Here is a 16,965-nt window from a genome sequence, read left to right on the forward strand (position 1 = left end):
TGACGAACACCTCCCCCCAAATAAATGAGCGATCTCTTACGTAGTTTCTGGGTTAGACCATCCTTATCACACGCAAATCAATACAAAAATTACTAATAGAAGTCATATTGTGTAATACATCCGTAATGTACTTTTTATGCAGTACCAGTTTCAAAAAAGATATAAAAAGACCGTTTTATTTATGTCATGCTTGAAAAAAATTAAGAGAAAAACGTGATGGTTTGAAATTCGTATTGCGATTTGGTCATGCGCATATTAAGATGTGCCTCATCTTGATACCAACGAACCGAATAAGACATTTAGGTCAATGACAAAGGTTCTAATTAAAGTCTAATTTCATTTTGAAACACGTATTAATTACAATCCACGCGACATTTCACCGACTTGTAATTTTTAGACGCTTTGGTCAAAATAGAACTTAGCTGCTATGAAAACATTGAAGTTGCTTGCATATTGTCTGAATGACATGGTATTCCCAATGTGTCAAAGCGACAGACCGAGTTTACATTGGCTGAGAAGTGATTGCTCAACATGCTAGGGATTTGCTTGATCAGATCGTGGCACGCGAGCATGTGCGTTGGTTAAATATCCACAGTCCGGGCCCCTGTCAAAACCGCCCGAAACCGCATGCGCAGTGCTTCTTTCACATCTGGAAATTTGAACACGGCTGGGTGACGGACTAACCTACTATCTACCCCAGGGTCGATCCAGAGTCTCGGGACTGAAACGGGGAGTACTGTTTCCAGGGCGGTTTCACATTTTCTAATTGCATGGATCCAAGAATTGCTTGGTATCCACCGGAACATCTGGGACATGCACATGATCTATGGACGAGAGTCTGGGAAGCTCAGATAGGCGTGGACAACATGTATTTGGGACCGGACCAGAAAGATTTCATTCCTTTGGATGGGGGTAATTTCGACAACCCCAACATAAATAACAAAAAGAACAGTGATGTAAATAACCATCATCACCCACAGAAAAGGAAAAGAGAGAACCGGGCGAGTACGTACGGTTTAAATCACTCTACTTACAAGCACCTATTGGGTGAAGATGGCGGCCTCACCCCCTGGAAACCCAAGGACAAAAATTACGGCTCCGGAGTTATTATTGGGTAAATATCGATAACGTTTACGATTCATTATGTTTTGGTGATATATATTTGCCATGTGTAGTCATCATATATATATTTTTAGAGCTGCATGTGTGTTCGAAAGTTGTTCCACGCTCGCCGGTGGTTGCACAACAACTTGGCGACACACGCTTATTCAGCCAAATTCGTGGCTATTTTTCGAGATGACAAACGGTCCATATGTAGGCTTTCCTTGAACGATATGTACTTTCGTTTTACTAGCAGTGTATGAAATCATGAAGTAAGTGAAGGATTTGTCAAATAAGGCTACAACGTTGGTCAAATTTGTAACCCTAGTGCGACTGCCCACGCATAAGCCAGAAGCCTTGACATTGTCAATCGCTTGGCGAGCCATTGAAGGAAAGATTCCGTGTAAACAACCACGATGACCCTGTTTTGACAGCGAGGGTCGGATGGAGAGGCGATGTTAGAATTCCTGTGTCGAATTAGCGTTGTCAGTTGCGGTGTTTATACGTTATTTCAGCAATTGTTATTAATTTTGGGGTTCATTAGTATGAATAGACATGCCGAGTGCGCATTGCTTTTCGCTCAGTTAGCTATGAAGTTGCGGGCCGAAGTTGTAAACATGACATTTGAAGACCGGGCGGTGGATGTACAAATTTGTTTGGTAGTCGGCACCTGGCAAATCCTACTCCCTCGTATTTCAGTTGTTAATCCTAAATGATTATATAAAAGTTAGATTTCAGAATCCTTTGAAAGAAAAACTGACCTCATTTCAACCTTTGGTGACCGATGCCCTTAGTACAATTGATTGCCAGGTGTAGGCCTAACACTTTCATGATTTCACGTTATATCATTTGAATCAAGACAAGATCTATTTTGTCATAATTTTTACAAAAGTGATTACAAGGGTATTCAGTAAATGCCGAGAATACACAAAATCATGATGCAGTCTATTCACAGGCCAGAAAGTTGGACCAATTTATTTTCCAGATTTTTCAGACTTTCCAGGTGAATATGCAAAGATGTAGGAGAATAAGAGATACAAAAAAATAATCAGTATATTGTTCCTTTGATCTTAAGAGTGCCTTTTTCCACCCATAACATGTTAAAAGCATATTAATTAAATTCAGGACAAAACTAATCATGCTAATATTTGAAGCAACTATTGTATTTTGTTGTTATCATTGACAAGTACATTTTGATCAGTCGCACACACATAAGAGAAGATTTGACCAATCCCAGGATAATGAAAGTTGAGCATAGAGAACAGTGAGATACTGGATGCAAACATTAAGTGATGTAAAATGGATTGTTTTGTCATGTGTTGGACATCAGCAGTAGAAACTAACAATTTTTAGTCCACTAGTCTGTATGATGAAAATATAGCAAATGCTGAAAAATGAAAAATTTCATCTAGTCCTTATGACACCTTAACTATTGGGCAGTTTGGCAAGGACTACAGGACTAGTGCCACTGGACATGTTTCTGGAAGTGCTATACTTACATGCTTTAGTATTGTTAACACATTGTGCTGTTCCAGTCTACACAATGAGATAAAGGACTTCTTCCACTACATGTCCCCACGCCCTGAGGAAGAGCGGATGAGACAGGAAGTGGTCGACCGAATCAGGGGAGTCATACACGGACTCTGGAAAGATGCCAAGGTAACTCTATCTGCTAGTTTATCTACTGGCGACAGGTTCCTGTTTGACCAAATTGTCTTGGTATATGTACCAGTACATGATGCAGTTAGTACATATCAGACATGCTTCATGGTCAACATTGGTCACTAACCACATTACAATAAATACAACTCAAAAAGGTAAAGGGCCAATCAATTCTTTTCTCTTACTATAGTTATGCTATGCCATAGTATATAGACTATAGCAATATGAAAGAATCTGATGGTCCTTGTTAACGTTCTTGAGTAGTATATATTGTAATTTGGTTAATTGACGATGTTTACCTAATAGGCATGTCTGATGATAAAGATCTTGTGAGTTGTCTATGAAAGTGTGAGCGAGTTAGGTTTCATGGCGCTATATACAATATATCTTTTTTAGAGTAGTACATATTGAATTTCTAATATGGATTTGAACACCACATATTGAAGAGTTCTCGTGTGCTACTCAACACATTTCTTTTGGAATTTCTCACGTTGTGATTGAATTTGAATGTCACTTATTACTTGGAAATGTTGTCATTTGTCATACAACTTGTATCTTTAAGACATTGGCCTGAAATATTTTTAACATAATACATTCTCTTGTTGATTTTTTATCAGATTGAAATATCAAAAGTAGTATTTGAAACACAGAAAAGTGTCCTCCTTTGAAATCAGGGTCAATAGGAGGCCCTGTACACCCCAGTGATCATGCTTTAAAAAACTGACTTACCCATCATTGTTGATAATTTCTCATGCTGTCGACCAGAAGTGTCTCATGCAGAATTGTTTACAGGCTGTATTGATCTGGAGCTCTGAAATGTATATGTTCCATTTTGGCATATATAACAGGTCATTTCAATCACCATGATCAACTTACCTTGTGTGAATTGGGTAGAAATGTTGCAAACTAACTTTTAGCATGTACCGGGGTGTTTTATCAACAAAATAATTGTGCATTTAGATATCCAAACTTGTCGTGCTTGTGGACTGTGGAATTAGTCACACTCAATCTGAAAATAAGGAATAACCAACTTTAGCCAAATAGTTATATGATTAACATGGTAAATTATCATCATTACAAATAGAATCTCTATATATGAAAATATGTCCATATGATGGAAGCATGGAACTATTGGCCAGTATGGCAAGGACGACAGGGGTAGTGTCCATTTCTAACGCTGTTAATGCAAGTCGTATTAAACATGTATCTTAGGCATCTCTTCAGCAAATAGTTTCATGTCTGTTTGTGCAGACATCTTTTGTAAATACTACTATTTCTATACCATAGCCTGATGCCCTATTCAAAGATTGTAATATACTAACTAATAAGTTGTATTTATGTTCACCCGCATATTATGATATTAGGTTTCATGTTGAAAGCTGATTTAATTACAGGTACCTGGATACCTGCTCTATTTTGATAAACAGATGATAATCTATAGGATAATCTAAAAATAAATGCCATTCACAAAAGAATGGGAGATACTTGTCAGTGACCAGGTATACTTTAGGGTAGGTCTTTCAAAAACATTTTCTCAGGAAGCGATGTTTTTGTCGTGACCTGATCAGGTAATGCAATTACCAATGTCATTGGGGTAATGATATAATTGACTACATCTGATTGTTTCTATTTAGTTTCGTACCAATTTTTGTGTGACATCACTGTGAACATCTATTGCCTTCTTTATACAGGCTGAAAAAGCACATCTGGTTGTAATATAGACTTGATCTTCAGCATCTCATGCTTGTAAGAGATGACTAACAGAACAATGGCTCACTGTTGCATGTCATCATATCCAAATTGTGTAGATCACAAGATTGTCAGGCCCAGACAATTATTTTCAGACTGCAACTGTCATTTTGCTGGAAAATTGTTAGATGCGGCATTAAACAAATTCTATAACCACTGTGGAACCATTGTTATAATATTTTCATTAAGGGTTTAGGGTCTAGCGGATATCAAAATGTTCTGGAATGAGAACCCTGGCAAAGCTTGTGATGGTTGGTGTATATCAACACTTGTACAGTACAGCTGTTAGACTTTGCAGCTAAAGCGAATTACATCTAATTTTTTTTAAAAAGTTCTGCACATCATTCTTTCAATTTCCTATTTTTGTGGTTTTATTTTTTAGGTGGAGATCTTTGGGAGTTTTAAGACTGGTCTATATCTCCCAACAAGGTTAGTACTGAGAAAGTTTACTGCTGTCCTACTCTTTGTGTTGTGTAAACTATCAGGCCTTTTTTTCAAGTATAACAAGTCTCATTAAGAAAGAACATATATATTTCCAAACACCCTGTCTCATATTAAGGGGTTATGCTGTTCGATTTAGGAAGCTCAAATGGATGTTAGTGTTTGTGGTATGTAATTGGAAGGAAGTACCAAGGTAAAAAATTGAATAGTAACACTAACAGCATCAGGATTTATATGTTTATTGGTTGAAATAATTTTTGTAAGTTGATATGGATACCACATTTTACGAGTGAAACCTTGTTCGTTAACTTAAGCAATATTAGAACTGTATTGTCAATTTCAGCGACATTGACATGGTAGTGACGGGCGAGTGGGAGTCAATGCCGTTGTGGACGTTGCACTCAAAACTTGTCGAGAAGGGAATTGCAGATATAACCAACATCAAGGTGCTAGATAAAGCCTCCGTAAGTGATTTAATCTTTTCATTTGTAATTGTAAGCCACTTTGAAATTTATCATTACTAAAGAAAATGTAAAAAGGGAAATAATTCTTTACCTAAGCACATTGCACAGAACAGCACTTAAGATTTCTTTAGATATGAATGCATATGAGTGCATACTTGAATAGAATTCTAATCACAAGAAAGACTGATAAAGGAAATAATGAAAAAGACAGTTTTTAACAGTTTTTAGTTAGGAATGCTTTCAATGTTACCAGTACACCTTAGAGTTAGGCTTGATTGATGTATATGCTGTTGTAGGTCCCTATAGTGAAACTGACTGACAATGCCACAGAGGTGAAGGTTGACATCAGCTTCAATATGGTTCAAAATAATGGCGTTGAAAGTGCTAAACTTATCAAGGTAAGTGTCACTTGGTACACATGTTATTTTTAAGCTGCAGCTACTGCTTTTTTAATGCTTTCACAAAGTATTCTCTCTCAAAATCATGACGTAGTTTACTGAAATAATTTGTGAACTAATCCTGTGTAGGTTGTTATTGATGTTGTGACAAGCAGACAAATTTAACTTTCATGCAACTTATGAATGACTGGTTGTTGCTGATTGTGTTGGGTAAGAATTGATTTTGAATCTTAATCTCAACAGCAGCAGCTTTGACCTAAATCAATACACAGATAATGTAGATATGTTGATATCATTGCAGGAATACATGGCCAAGTATCCCAACCTCAAGTACCTGGTGCTAGTGCTCAAACAGTTCCTGCTACAGCGAGACCTCAATGAGGTGTTCACTGGCGGGATCAGCTCCTACAGCCTCACTCTGCTCACTGTCAGCTTCTTACAGGTATGTACTTGCTGTCCTTGACTAGCTTCCTGTCCTGGGGATTCTGGGGAAGAATAGGTGCACAGAGACTTATGGGGTTTCTTTGTCATTCAACCCAACATGGGTCCATGGACTGAATACCCAGCAAGTGTGTGATGTTTTTCCCCAAGGGGGAATTTCGGGCAGATTCAGTTGCAGTTGCCCAGCGCTTGTGTCTTCTTGGATATGGGGCAGAATATGACCCAAGTTCCCCATGCTCTTTATAAATAGAGTGCGATCGGGTAGCCTAGTGGTTAAAGCGTTCGCTCGTCACGCTGAAGACCCGGTTTCGATTCCCGACATGGGTACAATGTGTGAAGCTCATTTCTGGTGTCCCCCGCCGCTATTGCTAAAAGCGGCGTAAAACCATACTCACTCACTGGTCTGATGGTTCTTACTCCAGTGAACTCACACAGTGAAAGTCAGCTCTTAAATAAATGTCCTTCTTCCAACTGTTTTTGCTGATGAATGTCCCAGTCACGCCACTTTGCGAACTTTGACCGACCACTGAAATGACTAACAAGAAGTAAGCATCAGCTAATTTAGAAAGCAGCTTTTCAAGCCTTCTGGGACTCATTTCAACCGCGCAACTTCCATTCCAGGCTACACTTGAAAAATAGGTTGACACAGTTGTCGATTTAGATTTTGAAAACTGAGCAAATGTATGTCTTATATATGGTTGAGATTGTCTGCCAGTGCTTCCCACGTACTGTACAACGCCTCCTCCATTCAAATGTTTATCCCGCGGAAGCGAGAGATGGTCGATAGTTTTGACAGAATCAGTCGTACGGGTTGTAACTGTCATTCGGAATACCCCATGTTAACGTTTTCGAGGTTGCATGATTAGAAAACACATTCCGACTGTCACTTTACCGATCTGGTAAGCGACGCTTTGTTTGATTGGATGAAACTGAAAGGTCGTTTTGACATGACCCGTAATGGGATGTTCTCAGATCTTTGTTAAGCGATAACAGGAACTAAAATCTGATTTTAATGAGTTTTTGTATACTGAATATCTTACTTTGTCTTGTAGCTGCACCCCAGAATAGATGCTCAGCTGCCTGAGGCCAATCTTGGAGTTCTTTTGATTGAATTTTTCGAAATGTATGGACGAAATTTCAATTACCTGAAAACTGGGATACGAGTGAAGAATGGTGGTGAATATGTCCCCAAAGAAGAAATAATCCGAGAAATGGAAAATGGCTACCGTCCATCCCTACTGTGCATTGAAGATCCTTTGACCAAAGGTAAAAGGGAGATAATTCTTTCTTATGTTTCAAAGATGACACATTTTTAAGAACTAAACCAGGACTGGCATTGGCCCAAATGCATACTAACTTAAATGAAACTAAAAACCAGAAATGACTTTTGTTTTTTCTTTCTTACAAAACCTGCTATGATGTTGCAGTATTCATTTGCTAGGTATGCTGTCCTGACCCAGGTACCTAGGAATCATCCCAGACTACTAATACATTATCAGAATAAAGATAAATCACAAATTCTAAATAAGTGATTAAAAATGATTTTTCCTTGGCTAGGTCAAACAGTTTCTCCAACTTGGGTAACAGATTCCTGTGGTGTTCCAAACTTCAGAAAAAAACAAAGGACTTCACTTGTTTGCCAACTTACCACCATAAGCCTTGTATGCAAATATGACGTTTTGTTTACAGAATGTCTAGTATCATTGTTGTAAAACATGTTTGGTATACAGCATTTTTGTATAGTGTAATAGAAACAAGTTATTTCAGAGACAAGGCAGATAATTCACATTTAACTGTTTCTCCTCCAGGAAATGACATTGGCCGCAGTTCATACGGAGCAATGCAGGTGAAACAAGCCTTTGAGTATGCATATCTGGTGCTCAGTCATGTCTGTGTCCCCCAAAATGCATATCTTGTCCGTACTGGAAACCAGAGGTATGTCCACTTTGTCCCTCACTTTAACTGTGTGCACATACCGTATTCGAAGTAATAAGCGCCCAGGGCACTCACAATTAAGAACAGGGGCTCTTATAAGAATATTACTTTGGTGAAAAAAACAGTGTTGAAAGATAAATTTCGTGGTTTATGCTGACAGCCTGAAATGTTTATATACGAAATATTTAGAATATAATTGCCCATAATTAAAGGTACATATAACACATGAGTGTGTATTATACAGGAATAAATAAGTCTTGTGTACATTGATGAATTGGAAGGGGTGCTAATTGCGATTGTTCACTAGCCAATATATTAGCAAATTTCGACGTGGGCGCTTATTAGAGCGGGGCGCATATTACGTCGAATACGGTCCATATCTGCTCATTATTTGATACTGATAAAAATAACTATTATAACACTTCTCACCGTACTGTAATGTCAAATAAGGTCTCCTGCTCTAAATAGGCTTCAACCTGTTCTGATGTGTATTATGATAATTGTTGTAGCTAAATAGGTGGCAGATGCTGAAACAAACGAACTGCCTTGACATTACATATTGAGTTTAAATTCATTAACATCAGTGAATTCATAAAATCATTAGCATGATTTAGATTTTAACGGTTTAGTAAGCTATAAAATATACCAACTGTGTGAGCATGGTGTTAAGTATTTTGATGACTGTTCACAGCATACTCGGTCGTATCGTGCGTGTGACGGACGAGGTCGTTGAGTACAGAGCCTGGGTTCAGGAGAACTTCCACTGTCAGGAGGTTGCCCCGTGTAATCTCAACCCGACATATGCTAGCGTTGTAGCTCCTCAGATACCCCAGTTCAGCATACAGTGAGTATTCAAATGTTGGCAATATTCAGTTGCTTTCTTGACATCAGTCTTACGTCCTGTAGTGACTGAACCCATTTCTTGATCCACCTTCTTACCTGATATATGAAAAAAAAGTAATATACTCGGCTTTGTCTTTCATTGGTTCAATTTACAGGGATGTGAATATTGACATTATTTTTCATATTGCCTATTGTATAAAAATTGGTAATGAATAGTGCTTTGTAGAAAGTTGAAATCATGGACTTGGCCTAAGGTCTCAAGATCCCTGCATCACTGTAATTGATTGTACTCATTGCATTTTTTAAGAAGTTGAGCATTTGTATCCTCCATGTCCCCATGTCATTATGATGTGCTGTTATCAGTTAGCCATCCTATTTGTCTGAACATTCATGCAGTGTCCATGTTCGTCGTTACATGTATGTTAAATTGTGTTTCTGTTCCAGACAACGTAACAACAGCAATAACAATAGCAACAACAACACAGCGTTTCTACACAAATCTAGTCTTGAGCAACAGTCAACGGGTGACAGTGAGAACTCTGACTACTCCGGGAACAGCTCTGGCTACAAGTCCTCTGCTAGCTCCAACGCTGTAAGCTCAGCCTCCAGCACGACCAGTGACACAGTAAGTAACAAGGAAAGCTCAGTAGGGATTCAGAGCGAGAATAGGTCTTATGCTGGTTGTAAGCGACGACTTAATGGATTGGTACAGCCTCCGTCGTCTCCATGGTCTGCCCGGAGAGCGGAAGGTTGGAGGATGGATCCCCAGTTGTGGCATACTAAAGATGGTATTTGTTACCCTGCCTGGCACTCAGCATTTTTTACAGCTACATTGACATCATTGCTGTATTGCTTATGTAAGACTTAATCTCAAATCCAACTGTCAGAATATCATTTGTCCTGTGATAGCTCATAATGCATTGGTAGTGTATGGAACTTTTTTCATGACATTGTTTTTCTTTCTACCAGGATTCGGATACAAACCCTGATTCTCAAGTCCCTGTTGTGCGTGGCGGAGCTGTTAAGCCGGGACGTGCAAGTTCTGTGCCTATGCCTAATCGCGAGTTCAGAAGCCGGGACTATCACAAACACAACACCCCCTTATCAAGAGACGCTAGTAACAGTAGCGTGTCCTCCACACGCTCACTCACCTACCCTCATAGGTCACCCTCAGTGTCGAGTAACAGTAACTATCATGCCCCCTCGGGGGGAACAGACATGCAACATGGTCGTGAACGGCATCACAGTGGGGCCTCGTCAGGCCAAGGCAAGACATATCGGAACCAGCATGTTACCAGCAAGGTCTTCAGGCCCAGTGGGGGGAAACGCCGGAAAAACAACAGCAATCGCAGAGACAATCCCTCCAATTCTGGGAATAATCACAGATGATAGTTGATAAATGTGCTACTGACTGAGTGGGAACTTCACCAGTGAATGTGTGCTATGCTGCATGTGTGGAGCCTTCTGATTGGTTGGATCCTATTCACTGTCTCTGTGCATTTGCGACATTGTATATTTTGTATATTTTTTATGATGTGTGAGTGAGATCCGTGGGATGGCTGCCTGCCTGCCAACCTACCCTGTGTGAGTGCCTGTTCGTGTGGAGACGTGCTTACAGTGCGTTGATGTAAATACTCTGACATGGGAACTGTGATCTACTGTACCAACAGCAATGGCAGCCCAAGGTTTGTCCGATTAGACCTGCAATGCTGGAATCTCATTGGCTGGCAATTCATTGCCCTCTTGTGATTGTAATTGCAAACCTTGGCTTTTTGAATTGGTGCACTTTATCTTTACTTCTGTCCTATCTCGTCAGTGCCAACGTTGACCAACATAATGATTTAGATGCTGTTTGACTGTTTGTTTCCGCTTTCTAGTCTGGTTGCAGACTTAACAAAATGTCAAGTCTCTGTTTGATATTACTGCACTGTAACCATGGAAACAGTACAGCATCCTGACAGAAACACTTCTGAAAAATCATGGATCTTATGGTGTTCTTTTATTGAAGATTGACATGTATCGTCAGAAGTGTGTGTTAATACAGTATGTCCATTCGGATCTGAATTTGGCAAGAGCATTTTCGTTTGGTGTTACAGGTAGGCTCACACTTGGGTCTCTGGTTTGTGAATCCAAAAGATGAAATCTAGCCAATATTTGAGAAAACGTATCTTTCTGATTGTTATCAGTACAAAAGTTTATTACACCATTTTTAAATCACTGATTAATTAAGATTTTTTTATACAGTTAAAATTAGCTTTGATAATGACATTCCCTCTGTGATCTCAATTTTGACACATCTATTTTTCCCATATCTATTAAATTTTCTAGTTGAATTCAACAATATATGATAAATGAATAATTATGTTTTGATAAGTGCAGAGATCAGATCAGTTACAAATGTTTAGACAAGACTATTGAGGAAATGTCAATGACTACTTGATAACAGTACTTTCTCTGCTGTTACAGTGTTCAGTGTAGCAACATAGTATTACTATTCACTTTGGTTGCATATTTGAAGGAGAATAATTTATTACACACAAAATATATAGGTCACAGATGAACCTAATCAAAACTGTATGAATCGGATAAGCCTGCTAAGAAAAGAAAACATAATCAGGAATACATAGTTTACCTTATGTTTTATTTCATCAAGATCAGTTTCAATCGTCTTGGAACGGTTGAGTTGACTAAAAATGATTAAAAAAAAAAGCAGATCTGTTATTTCAATTTTAAAAAATCATTTTTGTTCATTGTTTTGTTTGTAATGTCTATGTTAAGAAAATAATCCATCAGTGTTTTAGTTTCTTTCTGGGGCTATAATGAAGTACAGTTGTGCACTGAATTTTTTTATTTTTTTTTGGTTGTCCGTATTTCACCATGTTTGCAGTTCTGGTTATTATTATATATGATAGAAAACCAAAAATCATAATCTTGAAAATGATGTCAGTTCCTCTTTTTACCTGTTAATCTGATTGATGCACACATGGTGTATAACATTACATATCACGCTCTAGTTCTTTGTGGACTTGAGCTTAGCCAGTAAGAGTTCATCAAATTATTGTATTTGTAATATATTTCCACATGATTGATTAAATAACCAAAGAAAATTCATTAATACTACAAGCCCTTTCTCTTTCAGAAGTATGTACAACATTGTTTAGATGTTTTATCAAGTGTAGACCCTCCTTTGTAGGGTTCACTGACAAGCTGTGTTGATTGAGCCTGTTGGGTTGGACCTTGGTATTGACTTAAGGCATCTCAACACTTACAAACTCAGCTACAATCTTTTGTTACTTTGACTTATAATCATATTTGGTTTGATCATTTTCACATGTAAATAATCTGGGTCCATTGGTGTATTTCTTGTTCACTTTTGACACTAATGAGCTTTCATCATGCCGTAAAATTGGTTTTAAGTTTAATTCAAAGTACTGAAGCTTTCAAGTTCATGCCTTGTGTGAAATAAATTGAGGAGACAGGTAAAATGTTTCAATTTCTTGAATCGGATGATGAATGGAATTGAGAAAATTGATTTGCTTGTAGTGACTCTATTTATCTTGCAGGGTACAGCTTGCTTGTTCGGAATCTTTCACTGTTGATAAACGATTTTATTTCAGGAATCTGTATCCAGATGTGTTGATTTCCATGGTAACTGTAAAGAAATCCAATCCAATGTTAGTCTTGTCTTTATTATTTATGTGTACTCTTCAATTAATTGAACAAGTATATTCTATTTGCTCTATTTGAGAAGATTATGCATGTGTATGAATGGTTTTAAATCAAAGGGATTTACAAATCACTACATGAATATATTCAAATGGTTATTCACAAGAATATCTTCAGGTGTCTTTAAAACTTACATGTGATTTGTCATGATTATTTTGCCTTGTTGAAACATAATTATGCTCTGTCCATCTCGTCTATCTAAACCCTGAACGCCCTTCCCCGGCCCCAAGCAGACTCCCCCTCGCCCACCCCCTCCACCCATGCAGACTCCCCACCCCCTCCCCCTTCACCATGCAGATAATCCCCCACCCCCACGCTGTGCCCTGGATGAGTTAACTGCTATGCAGTATTGTATATGTTATATACAAATGTACAAAGTATCATGCATCTAGATGTACATATTGTTGACAACCCAAAAAAAAAATTGAAAATGACACAAGTCACAAAAAAGCATTTTATGTACATATTAAAAAAATGATCTTGTGTTTTTGAATGTTGAGAAGCAGTATTTTCTCTGTCTATTTCTGTCTTCACTCTGTCTATTGTTTTGTCTTTCTATCTGTTAGCTTCTGTCACCAAAAAAAGTTTTTTTATGATTTTAATTTTGATGAGAATGTTGATTTATTTTAACATGTTATCCTAAACTAAACAACAGTAAGCCAGGTTATGCTCACTGCTGTAATCTTGTTTCAAAATTGTAATTGTGTAATTGATATCAGCTTATTCTGCCAGATGTGTTTTTTGACGTTTAAAAAAAATTAAATTTAGAATGGGTTAGAAAGGAAAAAATTGGGTTTTTATTTACTGTTTTAAAATTAATGTTCATTGAATTTTCCTGATGTATTTTGGGTGAATGCATGAACTTACAAGCAGGAATTTATTAAGCGAGGTTCTCTTTTAATAAAGCAAATTTTATGTTAATGGTTAATTAGGCCAGTTCAATTTTGGTTGTTTTAGAGATTTACTGCCAGTATGTGATTAAATTAGTTAAAACAAAGTAAACTTAAAGCCAAGCTTGACTAAGGAACAAGAATGTCCAGGCCTTAAGAACAATTTGATGCATGGTAAAATCTTTAAATGAAATGAATTAACATTCAGTCAAGAATAAATTCAACTATATAGGCTATGTATCTGTTGTAAGACTCTTCAATGCTTTAATGAAAAGCAGTGGGGAAAATAGGATCGTTCTTTTATTAACCCGTTGATCAAATTTAGTGATTTTTACTGAAAAATGGCATCAAAGGATTGCTTTTTATCTCTTCACTTGTTCAGTATGTTTGAATTCACATGAATTAGATAGAACCAGACTTTCAGAATACATTTTAAATAACACAAGGTAATTATAAGAGTCACAAGATTTCTATTTCAAGTGTAGAGTAAAAGTGTAGCATTTTCATTCACCAATTCTCAATCATGAAATGTATTTTGTCATTAGAAATATGGAAATAGTATATTTAGCTTTCCAGTACTTGTGGTCATGTGTAATTTACGGTGTTGGAAATTAAGCATGGAAATCAAGGGGTCCTTGTCATAACCCTAACGTTATATGTTCAGAGGCTCCCAGATTCAAATAGAATTCAGTAGAACACCCCAAGGACCCCATGACCCCTCTTAATTTTGAACACTGGGCTAAAAGTACATGGAATTAGGATCATACTGTACTATAAGATTGCCTAATTTGACAAGGCTGCCCTGTCATGGTACTGACAAGTATTCTTTGTATTGAATCTGTAGAAATGGCTATATAAATCCAACTTAAAGAAATAACTTGTTCTGTAGTCGATCATTTCAAGTACAGATATCCAGTAAATAAATTACATGTTTTTCACAGTGGAGTACAGACTGTGACAGTTGTACGACTTTAGAGTAGGTGGATTGATTATAATCAGAATTTAATTGGCATGGTGTATTGTGACCATGTATGCACATGCAGTCTCCTTATGAGGGCTCTACACAGATATAGTGGTTGGTACATAATTGTTACAGTAAATACATTTTGGGTCCAAGATTAAGTCCATAGTGAGGGCCTCTGAACCATTTTGCCATTTCGGTCGGTGCTGCTGCGATGCTCTTAGTCAGATTGATTGACATCCGCTATATTTATATCTTTATAATTTGTTACAGAACTTGTGTAATTGTCATTAAAAATGGCTATTTGAATCATTGGATTGATTGGACCGGTTCCTAAAGAGTGAATGTGGTAGCTCTAGCCATTTGATGTTTTGTACCTCAGAAGCATAAAAAGTGCAATAAATAGATCACTTAAGTTAATCTGGTTTAAACCAACAGTACAGCCATGTAGATCATTTATGTAAATTTTAATTCAATAAACATTTCATGCTGATAAATTACCTGTGTTTGTGTTGATGTTTAGTTTTGCTGCACAGTCTTGTAGCAGCTCCCTGTGGTCTGGGGACAGGGGCCCAGTGTGCAATTCACTGAGTTGTGTCCCTTTGATGACCTCTACTGCAGATTTTGGATGGTTACGCCAGATTCGCCCTGATTATTATCATTGGTTTGTCAGCACCATACACTTGGTCACAAATATGGTGGAAAACATGTTTATGTCATGCCTTGTAGTGATTAAACTGTAACAGGTGTCGGTCCGAAATCCCCCAAAGGCCTTTTATTTAAACGAGAATAGAACAATAGTTTATTTAGTACATGCCTGTACTATGAATGAACTGAGATCAGCCCCATTCCAACTAAGTGAATTGGCAACAGAATATCCTTTTCTTCGTATAATGATAGTGATTACCATGGAAAGTACTCTAAATAATTTGTGCATAACTGTGAATACACGTGGCAATTTGAAATTCAGATTAACAGCTTTCATCGTTTTCTTGGCTCCTCTCAGTGCAGCTTCATCATCTCAGTGGACAATCGGCTTCTGCACCTGGATAACGCCTAGGTTTCCATCTGTGTCCTCCACCTTCGCTTCTCTGAAGTAAGGATTCAGTTGACAGTAATTCAATAGGTGGAAGCCGGAAATTGCCCCCTTTAGTCGGCAATAAATAGATATTAACATATTCATCAAAACTGCTGAAAGGATTGAGGCGAGAGGCACGTTATTTTGTCAATGAAATGCCGGGTCATAATTATGGGTGCAGATGATACACATTTTCTGGCTTTCAAACCAAATTATTATGTTTCGACCAATGAGTGCTTTATAATGAGGTGTGTAACATCCTTTATAATGATGATAGGGACATCAGACACAGGGTGGGATCAAAACACATTCAAACTCAACAGAAAAAAACCACGTGATTGCTGATTGTATAACGTCACTGAAAGCGTAAAGTTAAGATGACGTGATTTTATTTGTTACCCATTGGGTTAGAAATATCCGAGCTGATCAAAATCGTATGTGCAGTAGAGCAAATATCACTTCATTATTCATGGCATTGTTGACGTCATCTCGAATCTTAGTGTGACATATCGGAATGACGTCACACAAGAAACGACGCCCTTGATCAAGATTGTTTACGTCATTTGACAATTGTGGTTTTCAAAGACGGCGGTCGTAATTTTCAACAGGGGGCTCAAAAGTATGAAGAAACAATGGGGGAAGAATGTGTGTTAAACTGATTTTACGAAATTCATGTTTTACCCCTGTTATCACTTGGGAAATACAAGAATTCTGACACTCGTTTCGTAAAATCAGTATGACACACATGCTTGAATAACAATCTCTATTTAATTGTTCTACAATATGAAGCAATGTGACGTCAGCCTACCAATCGTTAAAATGCACAAATGTAAAGATCGAAAAGTTAATACACTCTATCTTTCTGTCCTTATGTGAAATATTACTTGTTGGCGAACAGATAATGGACTAAACCGATAAGTGCTGCTTTGCCAGTTAGACACTTTGTTGGTCAGTGCGCTTGTTAAAATCCGATAACGTCACAATAAAACGCCGCGTGGCACAGGTTTAGTGGCCTTTACCCCGAACAAATACCCTACATCCTTGAGTTCGTACACCCAACAGGTCGAAGTAAGTCGTGTTTGACTGAATCGCCGAGTTATCTTTCAAGAACAGGTCCAGCGTTTTATCTGTTAATGGTGAACTTCACAATGACGAGGGACTCTAGCGGTTCGTATATTGTTTACTTTTAGGACTGGCATTGTGACAAGGTATACCTAGACATTATTCATTGGGCGGTTAGACTACTTGAAAATTACCCCCGGCCTACCGTTTGCCC

The 16,965-nt window shown here is 37.8% G+C and overlaps 1 protein-coding gene across 1 annotated transcript; it reads left to right on the forward strand.

Annotated features, from left to right (window-relative positions):
- Window positions 1–620: 620 nt before the first annotated feature.
- Window positions 621–15,108, forward strand: LOC124112500 (terminal nucleotidyltransferase 4B-like). Its single transcript, XM_046472644.2, has 11 exons — window positions 621–1,114; window positions 2,637–2,760; window positions 4,895–4,941; window positions 5,297–5,417; window positions 5,714–5,815; window positions 6,117–6,257; window positions 7,309–7,522; window positions 8,065–8,191; window positions 8,883–9,035; window positions 9,479–9,659; window positions 10,004–15,108. The coding sequence occupies exons 1-11, from the start codon at window positions 771–773 to the stop codon at window positions 10,421–10,423; spliced, it is 1,974 nt and encodes a 657-aa protein (XP_046328600.1). The 5' UTR covers window positions 621–770; the 3' UTR covers window positions 10,424–15,108.
- Window positions 15,109–16,965: the final 1,857 nt, after the last annotated feature.

Source organism: Haliotis rufescens, unplaced genomic scaffold (assembly GCF_023055435.1).
Source record: "Haliotis rufescens isolate VD_foot unplaced genomic scaffold, xgHalRufe1.0.p SCAF_17, whole genome shotgun sequence".
Lineage (NCBI taxonomy): Eukaryota > Metazoa > Mollusca > Gastropoda > Lepetellida > Haliotidae > Haliotis > Haliotis rufescens.

Coding starts and splice junctions, on each gene's coding strand:
- LOC124112500 (XM_046472644.2), top strand. CDS start 771: ATGGATCCAAGAATTGCTTGGTATCCACCGGAACATCTGGGACATGCA. Junction 7,523..8,064: donor TGAAGATCCTTTGACCAAAG/GTAAAAGGGAGA, acceptor TTTCTCCTCCAG/GAAATGACATTGGCCGCAGT. Junction 9,036..9,478: donor ATACCCCAGTTCAGCATACA/GTGAGTATTCAA, acceptor TTTCTGTTCCAG/ACAACGTAACAACAGCAATA.